Source organism: Onthophagus taurus, chromosome 7 (genome assembly GCF_036711975.1).
Source record: "Onthophagus taurus isolate NC chromosome 7, IU_Otau_3.0, whole genome shotgun sequence".
In the NCBI taxonomy this organism is placed as follows: Eukaryota; Metazoa; Arthropoda; class Insecta; order Coleoptera; family Scarabaeidae; genus Onthophagus; species Onthophagus taurus.
The window spans coordinates 11,886,692-11,903,344 of NC_091972.1; the positions used below are offsets into that span (position 1 = coordinate 11,886,692).

Sequence of the window (16,653 nt, forward strand, 5' to 3'; positions counted from 1 at the left end):
GTTAGTAAAGACCTTCGAAAGACATTTGGGGTACACATGTTTATCTTGTGGTTCTTGGGTTTCTCTTCGTGTTGACCAAAGCTGCTTTCATCGTAAATATTATCGATATTTACCAGGTTTTGCAAGAAAAAGGGTGTAGCACGTATGGTTTTTGTAGGGTTTCTGTCAACGGTGAACAAAGTTTACCCTAAAGTATCAAAAAACAGCTGCTGCTTAACCATTTTAGCACAAAATATGTTTTCATCGAATTAATCTATAATGATTAAGTAGTTGTGACAACTTGGTTATCAACTTTTTAATGTTTATAAACTGATAATGTAGGATTATTTAGTGGTATTTGCAAAGATAGTTATTGAAAGTCGATAACATCCTATGAAGTGTAAAGGTTTTTAAAAGCATGATGAAATATGTAGAAATAGAGTTGAAGCTTCATACAATCTATAAAGTCTTTATCATTCTATATCGGGAATTCTGAGAAAAGTAATCAGCGCAAAGTAATAATCTCGTGTATTTATAAAAATATTTATAAAATGAAAATATACCGTTTTTCTTTTTGAATGTCAATGTTAAAACGTTGCAAAATCCTGAGATAATATTCAAACTTGGCCTTATTTTCGTGAGAAAGTGAACGTAACAGACACTATTAAGCATAAAAGAACTATTCAAAAATGAATTAATTTTAATTTTAAATTATTATAAGAAAAAAAACAATGTTTCCTTTCCCATATTTATAATTAATTTGTATCAACCTAGTATATTATTGAATTACTATAAAGGATTTGAGCATCTACTACCCACTAGATGGCAGAACTTTGAGGATTAAAAAAAATCCTTTTTTACATACTGATTTGTAAACAATTAATCGACATTAACATAAAAAAAGCTTTAATTTATGGTATTAAACGATTCCTTCCAACATATTTAACCGGTTATATGTATATACATTAAAATTTAATAGAAAATAAATACTATGGAAAATAAACAACCTTAATTACGACTCCATCCTGTATTATCGGTTTAGCAAGAAATCTTGTTTATCGAATTACTCCAATATGACACTTCACCCACACGAATCTTAAAGAAATTCATCGATTCATTTATGACGCAAAAGTATTAATGATATCGAAATAGATTATCGATTGAGGATTTCAATCAAGTATCTATTAAGATGATAAGCTTAATTAATTTAAGCTTTCTCCATGTGATTTTACTTTCTAAATCATACTTGAGTTATGTCTAGTTACAATTTGAATGAAGAATTTTAACAAATCAAGTACATTATGACCAGAGGGGAGCATATATTACTTTTAGCAAAATATTCTACATTGCTTGTACTATGTCGCTTTTCTTTTTATACAGTATTCAGATTATTCGCTTTCATTTCTAATATTCTATTTTGTTCTGGAGAAATAACGAAACATTGGGATATATCGCATCAATTTGATTAAAATTTTGAAGCATCAACCATTAAATTATTCATTCCGGGAATTTATCAATAATTAAAGTAGTGTATCGGTAATATTTTACAAAAATTGATAAGATTAGCGGACCTTCCACTTTGCTCCCAACATCATTTGTGATTTCAAAAGAGTAAGCACACTCAAAAAATAACAAGAAAGATAACATTGGAACTGGCACGTACAAATTTTAATTGTGGGTAATCAATCAAATCAATGTTTTCCATAAACATACCTAATATCATCTGTAACTTTAATGAGTCAAAGTCTGTTAATTACACAATATGTCGTAAAGGATTAGATGAAGATTATGCTTGAAGAGTGTCCAAATCATCATGTAGCATATTTTTTAAGACATATTCTGCTTATACAATTTCACTGCAATTACATAAAAATCATGGCAAACGCTGTACAAAGTAATACATTTTCTTCAATACCAATGTTGTTAAACTGACAACATATTTCTTGTGTACTTTTCATTAAATCTAATCGCATTCAGATTTTTATATAATATATCTGTGCTTCTACTGTTCTTATCACTAAAATGCAATCATTTTCCTTTTCGAATTGGTAATGTAATTCTTATTCCTCTTTACGAAGTTTGGGTGAAGTTGTAGATAAAGTTCATGATACCGACTCATTTTTATTCCATCAAAGAAGAGTAAATATCAATACACCTAAGATTGCGTTATAATATGAAACGTGCACAATAAATCAGATCGTAGTTAAGAATACTCTCCTAAGAAGACGTAATAAGATCGAGAAGGGAGTGTGATAAAGGTTGCTAAGGAAAGATTGACAGATTTAATGAGGACGTTTACTTTCCCCAGGAGTTTTTTCAACTGATCAAAATAGATTATAAAAAGACGGCAGTAAAATACACAAGTAATATTGTCAATTTTAACTTCCTCATGCAAAAATTCAACATCCTGCAAAGATCTATCTGATGATTCCACGTTGGTAGTCTTTAAATTGTTTAAGATATATAAAACCACTTCCCCATACTGTCAAAATTTATGTTTTATTTCCTTCATGCTTGACTTAAGATAATTAACACCTGGGTTATAATCTTAGAAAAAACAGGAAATATCTTATTTTGATCCATACAATATATGGTATTGCTTTTCAATTAATGTATTTCGTTTGCCATGTTGCATCTTTCTTCAGAAATAAGATCAAAAGTAACATTCTTTAAGCAAAAAATTCGAAAGTTTGTTTCCAGAACGATTCCATAACTTTCTATGGCTGCTATTTTTTTGCAATCATCAAAATTAATAATTTTAATAACAGAAATAGATTATGTATAAGTGCTACCGTGGCAGAAATATCACCAAATTGCCTTTAACAATGCAAGCTAATATTAAAACATGATAGCTTTGATTTAGGTTAAATTTCTGTATCTCTCTCTACAAGGGTAATTTCTAACAACTATGTTTCGTCATCTATTCAATGATAAAGCTGCTTAATTTAATGGGATGCTGCGATATTTTTTTTTGCTTTTAAAATTTACCTCTAGATAAACCTAAAGCAACATTGTAGCTCGTTTTATGATTTTTTTGCTGACAGAATATTCAATCAACAACAGCTGCTGGCAGAATTTGCAATTTTGATGAGGCAAGTATGTGTAAATGCAAAAAATATCAAAATATATGCAAAACCTGGTTCATTTTTAGTAGTGCACTAGCTGGATGATGACTAAGGAGTTTTTCTTTCAAGGTTTCCTTTTATTTTCGTTTTGGCAACAAAATATGGACTGTTTTGTTGTTGCTTGATGATTATGTATTATTCTATTATGCTCTTTATCATTTGTTTACACAATCTCCAGCTTTTGAATCAAAAACGTCAAGCTGCACTTTCTTTTAAAGTTTTCAACCCAAATATTTTGTCAATATTTAGAATAATAAACTATGTAAAAAAAAACAAATATTGAGATCTTCTTGATTCAAAGAAGTTCCAGCAACTATTAACAAAAAGCTTCTTCATCAATGCTAGTTTGCAAATTGTTTAAACATTTCATGTATTGGTCGTAATGTTGTTACTTTCTATTTTGACGACCTATTTTGATGTTGTAATGTAGTTGAAGATTTCTGACCAACACTCTATGTGCTGATATAAAATTCGTATTAGCAAACGTTACGGATAATGTATGAAGTTTTATACTTGAAGATGTTGTCTAAGGTTGGTGTGGTGGTTTAAAATTTGATTTTGAAGTTGTCAAAATTAATTATTCCCATTTTCAAATTGGGGTACATTTCAACATTTCAATTCTTGTCAATCACTTGCCTCATATCAAGAAAAGATTGAACTTGAATAGGTCAAAACTTTTAGTTTCTTCTCAAAATAGAACGGATTTAGTACCTATCACATTCAATTTAATTAAATAAAAGAAATATTTATCTTGTATATGGTTCAAAAATTATTCAAGAAATGAGCTTTTAACGTTTTTGCTTTTTTTTTTACCACCAATAAGTCGGAAACTAACTACCTACATAACTAAAGTAGTGAAGAATATTTACAACGTAACCCAAACATTTCCATCTGGTTTCTGTCTTCACCCTATCCACAATCATATTTTTATAATTGCTCTGGCACGTGACAAGTAACAGAAAAATGTTTATTTCCACTAGACGTAGAACTTCCTCTTCTTCTCCACGTAACATTTTAACGACTTTTTCAAACATTTTTTTTTCTATAAGTAAAAAAGAGTAAATTTTAATTCTCCATCTCGAAACTGAAAAAAATACGATTTCAATTAGTCGTAGTCGAGAATTATTGATCGTTTTTCCAACGGTTGATTTGTAATCCATTACGTAACCGAGACTCTGAATGAAAGCTCAACGAACCTGTTGCTTCAATATGAAAAAAAAAGTTAAAAACGACGTCGATTCTTCTATTGAGTGAGTACTTTTACGGTTTAATTTTTTTGAAACTCTAATTGATATCTGGTTATCAACTTATCTCTTTTATTTGAGCACTTAACATCTAGAAGAAAAATTTTAACGATAGCTATTAGATGAGAGTTGTTGGGTTTACAACCTTTCATTGTTTTAAATTCCATCAAATAAAATTCTTTGCGGTTTTGTTTTATTACCTTTTGCCGGTTGCTGTATCACAGCAAACTTCAATTAATTGTAATCGAAACAGAATTGATTATATTGAATTACGAATCACTTCAATTACTTAATTGTAATTGTGAAATTTGAGATCTCGCTATCGTTTCTGGTAGTTTCCATCAATCTCTTGAATCAGCCTCTTTGCGGTTGCGGCGTTTTATTACCTATGCTACTCCATTGACCCTTGGACACTAAACAATGCAATTATCTAATTGAAAACCCGACCGCGTATATAGCTAATTGTTCGGCCTACTCAAGATTTCGTCGTGTACCGATCCCGGTAATCGAGTTAACCAATTCACACCAATCACGAGCCCTGTCCCAAATGATTAAGAGCTCGTCGTTTCTCGAGAGGTCTTCTTCATTCCTCTCCTCAGCCACGTTCTCTTGACAACTCATAATTAGGGAGAATAATTTTAATAGAATAATTCGACCACGTTAAACGTTACTTCCTGCTGGATAACCATTGTTATTCTCTCTCAACATTGAACAATGGAAAAGAACTCGAAATGACTCAAAAAGAAAAAGCTAATAATTTTAAATTTTCTTTTGAAAATTGTTCCAAAATTAATAACAATCCTGTATATAATTATTATGAGATTTAACTTAAAATTAGTGAGTTGAACTCACGCAAACGCAAAGAACTCGAAAAAAATCAAAATTAAAGCAAAAACGTTAAGTTACAGTTTTTTTAAAGTTTTCAACCCAAATATTTTGTCAATCGTTAAAAATAAGTTGCCTAGAATAATAAACGATGTCGAAAAACACATCTTTTATATTAAGACAAGAAGCTTCTTCATTAATGCAAGTTTGCAAATTATTTAAACATTTCAGGTATTGGTCGTAATATTGTTACTTTCTATTTTGACGATCTATATCGCGATGTAGTTGAAGATTTCTGGCCAAAACTCTATGAGCTGATATAAAATTCGTATAAGCAAACATTACAGATAATGTATGAAGTCTTATACTTCAAGATGTTGTCTAAGGTTGTTGCGGTGGTTTAAAACTTGTTTTTGAAGTTGCCAAAATTAACGATTCCCATTCTCAAATTGGAAATACAACACTCAAACATTTAATCAGGAAGTTAAATTTCAGAACTCGAAATGACTCAAAAAGGAAAAGTTAACAATTTAAAATTTTCTATTGAAAACAATCCTGTATATAATTATTATGAGATTTAACTTAAAATTAGTGAGTTGAACTCACGCAAAGAGCTCGAAAAAGATCAAAATTAAAGCAAAAAAAAAAGGGACATAGAGGTCGTTCAAATTAATGGAAGTGGAGCACATCAAGGTTCCAAACAGCATCGACATTACTCGGGGCTACGTCCAATGATGCTACTGCATCCGGCCGTTGAGCGACGCAACGTCTAATTATCGAGCACATAGTCACAAATTGCCCAGCATCATCCACGTGAACACAGTCCCCCCAAAGACTCGGTATGACAGAACCAAATTGCTACCGTAATTTTTCAAGACGACCCAAAAATAGAATGTGTACCACATCAGTTTAAATCTTTTTCTTTTAATATGTAAAAAAAAATCTTTGGTAAATACAATTTCTAAGAACTATATTCGTCGTTGGGGCATATTGGATATTTGATACAACGGTGCCGGGTCGAAATCGATTCGTTTGTCACGGCCCGTAAAGCTATAGAACTCATGGTGTACAACCTGAAACGGTTCCGAGAACATTATTTCAGTGGGCTAGATAATTAGCGTGGAATCAATTCCGATACAACCACGTCCAGGAATAGGACCACGCTCCTTGTACCAGGTGCTCCTTTTCGATCGTAAAAGCTCGCCACGCGTCCAAATCAACTGTGCAAAACTCGTGCGACGTTTATTCAAAGTTATTACATTTATTGCAAAACAAAACCTTGAATTAAAAAAATTATTTTTATTACGATTCATTTTTTTTATTATTACAGTAAAACCTCTATACTACGAATTAATACGCAGAAGTGTATAATCAAAATATATATCAATGAAACTAAATATTGCACTTAAACGATGATATTTATTGTACATAAATTAGATTTCTACCGGTTTCGAATGTGTGGCAGTCATCTTCAGGAAATCGAAACGAAATCTGAAAGTTCCTTCACAATAAACTATTATAATAACTCATTAATTTAATTTTAGATGTAACAAGCAACACGTTGTCGACAACATGTTGTCGCACCTAAAACTATACACTTTGATTATGAATATTTTTAAATTAGCATCTTTTTTGACACATTGAAAATCCAAGTTTTGATTAAAAAAAATTTTTTCTTAATATTTTTCCGATCCAACCCAACAATTATTATACATCATTTTAAAGAGAAAGCTTTGAGCTTTAATTTAGAATAAGTTTCATTTCTTAATTTCAATAAATACGGCTTCCAGAAATTTTCAAATCAGCATATTTTTTGACACTTTTAGGTTATACGAAAATACAAGTTTTGTTTAAACATTTTTTTTTCTTAATATTTTTCCGATCCAACCCAACAATTATTATACATCATTTTACAGAGAAAGCTTTGAGCTTTAATTTAGAATAAGTTTCATTTCTTAATTTCAATAAATACGGCTTCCAGAAATTTTCAAATTAGCATATTTTTTGACACTTTTAGGTTATACGAAAATACAAGTTTTGTTTAAACATTTTTTTTCTTAATATTTTTCCGACCCAACCCAACAATTATTATACATCATTTTAAAGAGAAAGCTTTAAGCTTCAATTTAGAATAAGTTTCATTCCTTAATTTCAATAAACACAACTTCTAGGAATTTTTAAATTCGCATCTTTTTTGACACTTTTAGGTTATACGAAAATGTAAATTTTATTTCAACATTTCTTTTCTCAATATGTTTCCAATCCAACCCAACAATTATTATACATCATTTTAAAGAGAAAGCTTTAAGCTTCAATTTAGAATAAGTTTCATTCCTTAATTTCAATAAACACAACTTCCAGGAATTTTTAAATTCGCATCTTTTTTGACATTTTTAGGTTATACGAAAATGTAAATTTTATTTCAACATTTCTTTTCTCAATATTTTTCCAATCCAACCCAACTATTATAATATATCATTTTAAAGAGAAAGCTTTGGGCTTTAATTTAAAATAAGTTTCATTTCTTAATTTCAATAAACACAGCTTCCAGGAATTTTTAAATTAGCATCTTTTTTGACACTTTAGGTTATACGAAAATGTAAATTTTATTTCAACATTTCTTTTCTCAATATTTTTCCAATCCAACCCAACAATTATTATACATCATTTTAAAGAGAAACCTTTGAGCTTTAATTTAAAATAAGTTTCATTTCTTAATTTCAATAAATACGGCTTTCAGGAATTTTTAAATTAGCATCGTTTTTGACACTTTTAGGTTATACGAAAATGTAAGTTTTATTTCAACATTTCTTTTCTCAATATTTTTCCAATCTCAAAGGCCTTTACTGAGTGTAATTTGATAGCGTTTTAGTTCTGTCAGAAAGATTCAAAATTTTTGACATCTTGGGGCACAAAGGGTTAAGACGGCTAAACCCGAATGTTTCTAGTTCTAGGTTTAGTGTTAGTTCTAGTTTTATTTGTTATTCAGTACTAGATTCTTGTATATTTTTATTGAAGTAACAAGTCTGAAGACGCACGGCTAAACCCGAAACTTAGTTCAATGAAAAATATACAACAATCTAGCGCTGAATAATAACCACAACAAGAACTAATACTAGACCTAGAAACTTTCGGGTTTAGTCGTGCATCTTCAGACGCAACCAAGATTTTATGAGGTTTACGCAATTTTAGTCCAAATCGAGGTTTTTCTGTATTTAAACTCTAGATATTGTATCATTAAATTTTAGATAAACCCATTTTTATTACATAAATCTTCCATAAAAACGTCACTTTCGATAATTAAAGCAGATGTGAGCAAAAAATATCGTAAATATCCAATAAGCACCTGTTTGAAGAGCATCTGGATTGAGTTAATCTTGCGTAGGCGAAGATATTTTTAAGATATCGTAAAATGATTAAAAATGTTTTTAAATACAAATTATATATATTGCTTTTCTTATTTATACGATTCCTGCTTATTAATAATCACTATAATATGAAGTCTTGTAAGTTAAGAATGGCTCCTTGACCTTCTTTTCTTCAGGTGTTTTAAAGCAAATACCGGAGCAGATGGCACGTGCCCGTAGACACACCGTTGTGATGCAGGTGCCTATTGGGTATATATCTTTTTTTTTGTGAAATTTTTGTTGTTCTTGGAAATCTTGGAAACATCGAATAAATCAATTTCTCGAAGAAAACTACCTGCTGTGTTTGATGACAACGTCCGTCCGTTTTCCTTTTAACGCGTTTGCGATTCCATCGGGCTGTGGGTTGGTGTCAACGCACATAATTATTGTTCATCTTCGTTGACGTTGGCGAATGCCTCAGCGCGGTCATTTATATGCGCAAAAGCGCTACGGCCGAAGAATTTTATAGGATTCGGCTTGTGCCATTCGCCCTCAACATTCGGAACACGTACAACGATCGCCGTCTGTAAATTTTTATGCAGCCACTCACATCGCCATAACTCACCTGCCATATTGTTGTTATATCTGTTCTTCGGATTGTAACCAAGTCAATGTTTTTCGAATGAACTATAATTATTTTTTTTTTAAATTTTTGTGTTTCTACTTTATTTTTTTTATTTGCAGATATACCAACACAGGTACCACCCTTAACTCCTGGTACCAATAAGACGATGACCGAAGCCTTAAAGGCTTCTTTTGCATCTTGGGAAAAAGAACAGATACGATTAAACATTACCAAAGGTAAGTTCTATTCCCAACCATCAACAGCGGATGCTGAATCGTCACACGTTGTCGGATTTGAATGAGTACAATAAAATAAAAATTGACTTTCACCGATCCATGTCAAACATCCGGCCTGTTAAGCATAAAAAAAAGGTTAAAAAGTTAAAGATAAAAGCGCCCCATGGAAAGTAAAAGATAAATTATTGTTGGAATTTGTACAATCGGATAATTAGCCTTGGGAATCACCATTTCTATAGAATACCTTCAGGGCGGTATGATGTAAATAAATAGTATAATAAACAATACACAAGGTTCAAAGACTTTTTTGAATATTAATATTTTAATCGTTTTTCAACGATACAATCCAACGACCAGCATATTTAATTAAAAATTAGAGACCATTGAAGGCTAATTCCATGTTTGTTTATTTAGTGTTATTAACATATTGATATGTTAATTAAAGATTTGTCTTAAATATAAATAAATATTGTAAAAAATGTCATATGACTTCAAAGTCAACAAAGACAATGGAGATAAGACCATAATCGTTGAACTTATTAGACTAAGATGACTGAAGTGAAGTTATTACACCATATATGTTTGAGACACTTGTATGGGATTGTCAAGGTTATTAATAAAATCATCTTGAATCGATGTTTTCAAATGTTTCCAACATTTTCTCGGATTTGGTCAGGTTCCCATCTAGAAGACTTCATGGTTTGCGGGGTGTAGAGGATCCAAATTAGAATAGAAATTTTATCTAACTTTTGCCGATAAATGACTAAAATACATTAAAAAGTCATATTAGCTTCAATGTGGGACGAAATGTTGCTGTTTTATTCCAAAGTTTGTTGCCTACTTGCCTCATTCTGATGACATGAAATTTGGGCCATATTAAGAGACAATTTTTCAAGGTGTTGGGTTCGAAAATCTTGATGTGTAAATGTTATTAAATAATTCTAAATAATTCTGACAAGGTGTAGAAGCTTTGGCCAAATTCTTTTTGGCATATTGATATGCATAAAATGTTGTTACTTATCCTCCCTGTAACAACTCGGTTGCAGGTCTTCTGAGTTTGGCAGAAATTTTGAAATTGTTGAATATGTATAATTAGCTCTTTGACATTATTTGAAATGTGTTTCTTATAACTCGGGTTGCACCCCAAGCTAGTGTTCTATCCAATAAGGTAATCTCTTCATTAACCTTTATTAATTAATAGTTGAGCTGTATAAATTGATATAATCTCCATTAAGATAATCTCAATGTATACAGCTCAACTATTGATGACTTCTTTCATGCTGTAATCAGGAACTTGCAAGAGTTTTTGAGCACTTTAAACTTTATGGATTACCATTAAAAGTTGTTAAACTCAAGTTATAGTACTTATAATTAACATAAAGCAGAAATAATAAGCAAAATTTCTGTTTTTGCGAACCCGCAACATTTTTGTCATCATTAAATTATTTCAACCTAATTCAATTGCATCAAAAAAGCAAAAATTTGGAACTTATGATAGATCTTGACCTATTTCATTCCTAAATTCAAATGATATGCACAAAGGTTTCATAATTGTCAGAGATTCCAACATCTTTAGTCTTCTAATTCTGCATCTACTTGTTTTAAACCCGTTGGTCTGATAAATTCCGAATTCCTTATCGAAATGTGCCTTGTAATGTGGACTTTCATCTGTCCTTACATCTTTTCGGTGGTCTTTCCTTGATATCTATATTTCTTATCCGGTCTCTTCCAGTCTTACCCACGATTTCGTTTCAACAACTCTAAGCTTACTTAGTTTTGCTCGTATCTTCGTAAGTCACTATTCTGTATGACATGAAGAGCCTTACTCAAGTTTTATAAATTCTGATCTGGCTCTCCATTCGTATGTATTGATTTGTACAAACGATCTCTCATAACCATTTTGATAGAGATGTCACGTTATTAGTCTGGTTTCTTAAAAGTTTTTTACATGGTCATGACTGTTAGAGATATCTAGTCCAAGATATTTGAATTAACGGACTTGTTCGATGGACTGATCTCCTACCACAAGTTTGCATCTAATTAGTTCTTTTGCGATTGTTATGACTATTGTTTTATCGATGGATACAGTTACGTTCGGTGGTAGAGTTAGGTAAATATAGAGAATATAAAGACATGTTTTTGCAGATTAATTTGTCGATTCTGCCATGATTGCTACATCTTTATACTTTATCCTTACTCATTCTATAGCCTAAATTATATGATTCTCTTTGTCTAATTCCGCACTTGTCTGCTTTTATCTTTGTCATACTGGTGTTTAGGATTTGGATCTACTTTTACAATGTTGCATGGCGTTCCTTTCTCAATAAAGCTCAAAATGTCTTCTAAGCAGATTTGGTAAATTCTATTGACTACAACATTTATAGTAATCTAAGAAAATATGCTTGTCTTCGTCGGTGCAAATATGACGAGTTTGTGGAGTAGTTAAAAAGAGTGCAACTTTGTTAGACTCTATTAATATAGACTACAGATAAAGAGACACATATGAGAACAGTTGTTGGCTACAGATCGAAGAGATATGTTTACACTTGCATCATTGATTTATGACTAGACAGCGATATGGAACAGACAATAGTGTCTGTTTATGAGAACATTAATGTGGATATATGTTAAAAGAAGGATACAGTTATGTTTAATTGTAGAGTTACTTGAATATATAGAATGTAAAGAAATGTCTTTGCGGATCAATTTGCCATTTGTGCCATGATTGTTGTATCATCTGCATAACATAATGACTGTATAATTGCTCATTCTATAGCCAAAATTGTATGATTCTCTTTGTCTAATTCCGCCTAGTGTCAAAATATTAGCGGTTACTTTTTCAATGTTGCATGGCGTTCCTTTCTCAATAAGTAAGCCCAAAATGTCTTCTAAGCAGATTTGCTAAATTCTGTTGACCACAACATTTATAGTAATCTAAGAAAATATGCCACCTGGGTTCATAATAAGTAAGTTTTTCTGCAGTAACCAACTTGAGTTATCTACTTGTCTTCGTAGGTGCAAATATGCCAAGTTTATGGAATAGTTAAAAAGGGTGCAACTTTGTTAGACTCTATTAATATAAACTACAGATAAAGAGACACATATGTGTTAAAAGAAGGATATTATTTCATTTTTTTTAATTAATATTTAAGGTATTTTCATTAATCTAAAAGATCATATAGGGGAAAAGTATCATCCCTCAGAACGAACGAATTATTAATAAAATCGTCAGAGTGGGAACGTTGAAAACTGTGTACAGGTAGTAGTAGGAATGTATAAAACGAACAAAGAACTGTGTGACATATATGCCCTCTGCAGAGAATTTTGCCGTCCGCCGGTTGGTGCGTCGTCGATTCGGGGGCATCAGACCGTGGCGTCGGTATCAAAGTAAAAATCTCTAATTACCTACTCGGCGTACAATGGACACAGGCAGGCAGACAGACACACACACAGAGAGAGACGTTTTATATACGCTGCCGATATATTGCAACCGTTTTTGCGAAACGACGACGGCACTAAAACGCAAATCAACGGCCGTGTTGGAGTGTGTATTTGGACTGTGGACGCGCATGGATGAGATATTTAGTGACGATAAATCGCTAGCCGACTACCATAATGTGGGTCAATAAGCAATTGTGTTGGTACGTGTAGCGGCCGTTGATACGATTTGTTATCGTATATCACGTACCTCAAAAAACACGATTACGTCATTTCATAAAATTGTATAACAACACAATTTGAATTGAAAATGAATGTATAATAAAAGTAATTCGATGAGTTTAGACATTTTAACGCTACGGTAACTGAACGGAACGCGAAAACTCAACTAGTAGACTAATTGAATATTCCATTGAGAACACGGAACGTTAAAAGCGAACTGGAAATTGTTAGTCACCTCATGGTCTCCATGTTCGTCCACTATTCTTGTATGCCCAATAAGTGTAGATCTTGGTAAACACGGGCTGGTACACCTGTAAATTGGAGGACGTGCCGCAACGGACGGCATACGTTTAAAGAAATCGGCCACGAGTCTAACAACAACCGTCAAATATGCAGATTTTTAGATTCCAACAAGAATCTGGTGAAAACGACGGAAAAGGAAACGATTTCGCGAGAAAATCTTCTCACACGTCGAGAAGACGACGTTAGACGCGACGGGAAATCGATTTCAGAATTGCGAGGGCGGGCGCAATTTCCTTATTAGACGAGACCGCTATCTAAAGAAATTTTATTGAAAATTTAGTTTTCCCATTAGAGCGGTTTGCAGATGGCAAATTTCTTATCGGGAAGCAAATAATAAGAACTGGGCGGCGAATCGGGCCCTGTTTGTCATCTGGGGACGTTAACGAGGTCCTATTTAGTTTGGCAGGTGTAAAAAGAAACCGACCCATTGTCTTGGATTTTTGTACAAATACAGACAGTCTCCAGACAACAAATTTACAAAAAAAAATGTACTAATTTTTATATATTTTTTATTTGCAGACCCACGTCAATGGACAGAAGATCACGTCGCTCATTGGCTTCGTTGGGCTATGAAAGAATTCTCATTAGGTGGTATAAATCTGGAACAATTCGAGATGCGCGGAAAGGACATTTGTGCAATGGGAAAAGAGACCTTCCAGCAGAGGGCGCCCGCTTTCGTCGGAGATATCCTTTGGGAACATCTCGAACTGTTACAAAAAGGCGAGTCAAATTCCTCCATTTACTCCACTTCCTGTTCAAAAGAGGAATCGTTTTAATTAAGAACCTATTGTCCTCTTGATGACTTAACCATTTTAACCTTTTCTATTCATTAACTTTTTTTTTAATAATTTTTTTTTTAATTTCTTGTAGATGTGGAAAAAGAACGAGTGGTTTTAACATCGGGAAACATCTCAGCAATGTACGAGAACATATGCGTTCCGGAATTAGGTGTCTTTATGGATTACACGCAGGCACCTTTAATGTCAGAAGACGACCGGAAGATCGTGACGCCGGCGTCAACGCACACGCCATCTCCAGCAGCCAACAACAACAATTTCCTCGAGGGTAAGTCTATCAATGAATTTTATCTCACTTACTATTTATCTCGTTCAAAAGAAAAGGCTCCCCCGTTGAGTTTAGAGTACATACAATGCATAATAGCAAGATTTTTATCATGTGCGTGATTGCCTTGCGTCAGAGTGGGTACTGCTGTGGTCACGGTGAGATGCTCGCGGCGTTGCCTCATCTAGGTTAATATGTTATACCTAAAATTATACGTCCTCCCGCAAAACGACCAGCAAAACCGTTATTATTTGCGCGTTTTCGCAATCTACGCCACAGTCGCGTGTCCTCTTTGTTACGTTTTTCCAAATAACCAGGGAGGAGGATTCGCTTTCTTCCTTACTATGACTTAAACAATTTACATTTTCATTTTCAACTTCCTTCATTAAAAAACATTTTTCATCAAATAAATGGGAAAATTCACTTTATCGTTTTGTGTTTATACCGAACAGATGTTTCTGTACTTATCTGGGTTATTAGAGCTAAATATCACAGCTGAGATTTTGTTTTTGACAGTTTTCATTTTTTGTTTCCGGTGATAATTAGCTTATCTTTATGGCCGGGTAACATGTTTCGGAGGGTGTTTATGGAGATTAATACAGTACAACCTCAATATAATGGACCTCATTAGAACGAACTTTGCATATAATGGACAAAATATTTTTATGTCATACTATTAATATTATCTATTTTGATACAATAGATAGAATCAAAACTCGGGTTATTCCCTAAGCGCTAGATTATTGTATATTTTTATTGAAGTAAAAGTAGAACTAACACTAAACCAAGAACTAGAAACATTCGGGTTTAGCCATCTGAAGAGACGTATGGCTAAACCCGATTGATTCTAGTTCTAGGTTTAGTGTTAGTTCTAGTGCTAGTGCAAAACTAGAACTAACACTAGACCTAGATCTAGAAACATTCGGATTTAGCCACGCATCTCTCAATACAACTAAAGCTGAATGATTCTAGTTCTAGGTCTTATGTTAGTTATAGCACTAGTTCAAAACTGGAACTAAAATTAGACCTAGAACTAGAAGCATTCGGATTTAGCCGCACGTCTCTCAAGACGGCTAAACCCGAATGATTCTAGTTCTTGGTCTTGTGTTAGTTCTAGTGGTAATGTAAAACTAGAACTAACACTACACCTATAACTAGAAACATTCGGGTTTAGCCGTCTTAAGAGACGTACGGCTAAACCCGAATGATTCTAGTTCTAGGTTTAGTGTTAGTTCTAGTGCTAGGGTTAGCTCTAGTATTAGTTGTTATTCAGTGCCAGATTGTTGTATATTTTTATTGAACTAAAAGTAGAACTAACACTATACCTAGAAATAGAATAATTAACAGACACTCCTTTTCTCTGTATTAATCTATGATATCGAGATTTTACTATATATACAAGTATTGATACAGAAGCAACATAATCAAGTAATAATAACTCAACCCTAACCTAGTTTTCATAGTGATCTTGAAATCGAAACTCACTCAAACTTTATTCAATTTCTAAACCAGTCGATTTCAAAATCGAGCTTCACAACAACCAAGCGCGAATCAGTGCATCTCAACCTTGACTTTACGCCCAACGGAGCTCACATGACGTAAAAAAGTGACCGTATTGGGCTAACAATAAACAATTAGCAATTATAAAAACATATATGCCAGAAACAATCAGAGCTTGAAAACTCTTCGCAAAATATAGTTCTTTTAAATTTATAAGTTTTGCTTATGTTAGTGTACCTAAAAGAAAACTATTTGAAAGATAGTAGATGTAGGTACACTTAAAAAGATTACATACACACACACTGTTATAGAGGATGGTTCCGATAGTGAAAGCGAGATAAAGAGTGTTTCACTGTTCTTGGCCGGTATTGCACACTTTGCAACAACCTGTTGTTCCTCTTTTTCGGACATGCTTCGTTTCCAACAATGAATTGACTCTCTACTATTGCGGCAAATGCGCGTTTTGCCCCCCATCAAACAAGAAAAAGAACAGGGCCGTCGACAGTTGTGTTTTCATCTTTTCTGATTCAAACATATATCGTTGTAGACTTCGCAGATTTTATTTTTGTATTCGTTTTTATAATGATTTTTTTTCTCTCCGGATTAACAACAATTAGATGACGCACGCCAAAGAAAATTGTTGGTTGTGTAATCGCAACAGTGCTAACGACGACAACGAATTAGTTTTCAAAGGGTGTGTACAACGACAAAAGTGAACGTGTGTGATTCATCCATTTACATTTTAGA

At 32.8% G+C, this 16,653-nt stretch overlaps 1 protein-coding gene across 5 annotated transcripts in view; it reads left to right on the forward strand.

Annotated features, from left to right (window-relative positions):
- Positions 1 to 16,653, forward strand: part of LOC111420873 (protein C-ets-1-like) — a 101,379-nt gene that overhangs the window by 64,988 nt on the left and 19,738 nt on the right. For all 5 annotated transcript variants that reach the window (XM_023053920.2, XM_071198360.1, XM_023053919.2 and 2 more), the window contains 3 exons: positions 9,265 to 9,381; positions 13,864 to 14,064; positions 14,215 to 14,409. In XM_023053920.2, the coding sequence (XP_022909688.1) occupies positions 9,265 to 9,381; positions 13,864 to 14,064; positions 14,215 to 14,409 (513 nt within the window). The remainder of the gene's footprint in view (positions 1 to 9,264; positions 9,382 to 13,863; positions 14,065 to 14,214; positions 14,410 to 16,653) is intronic.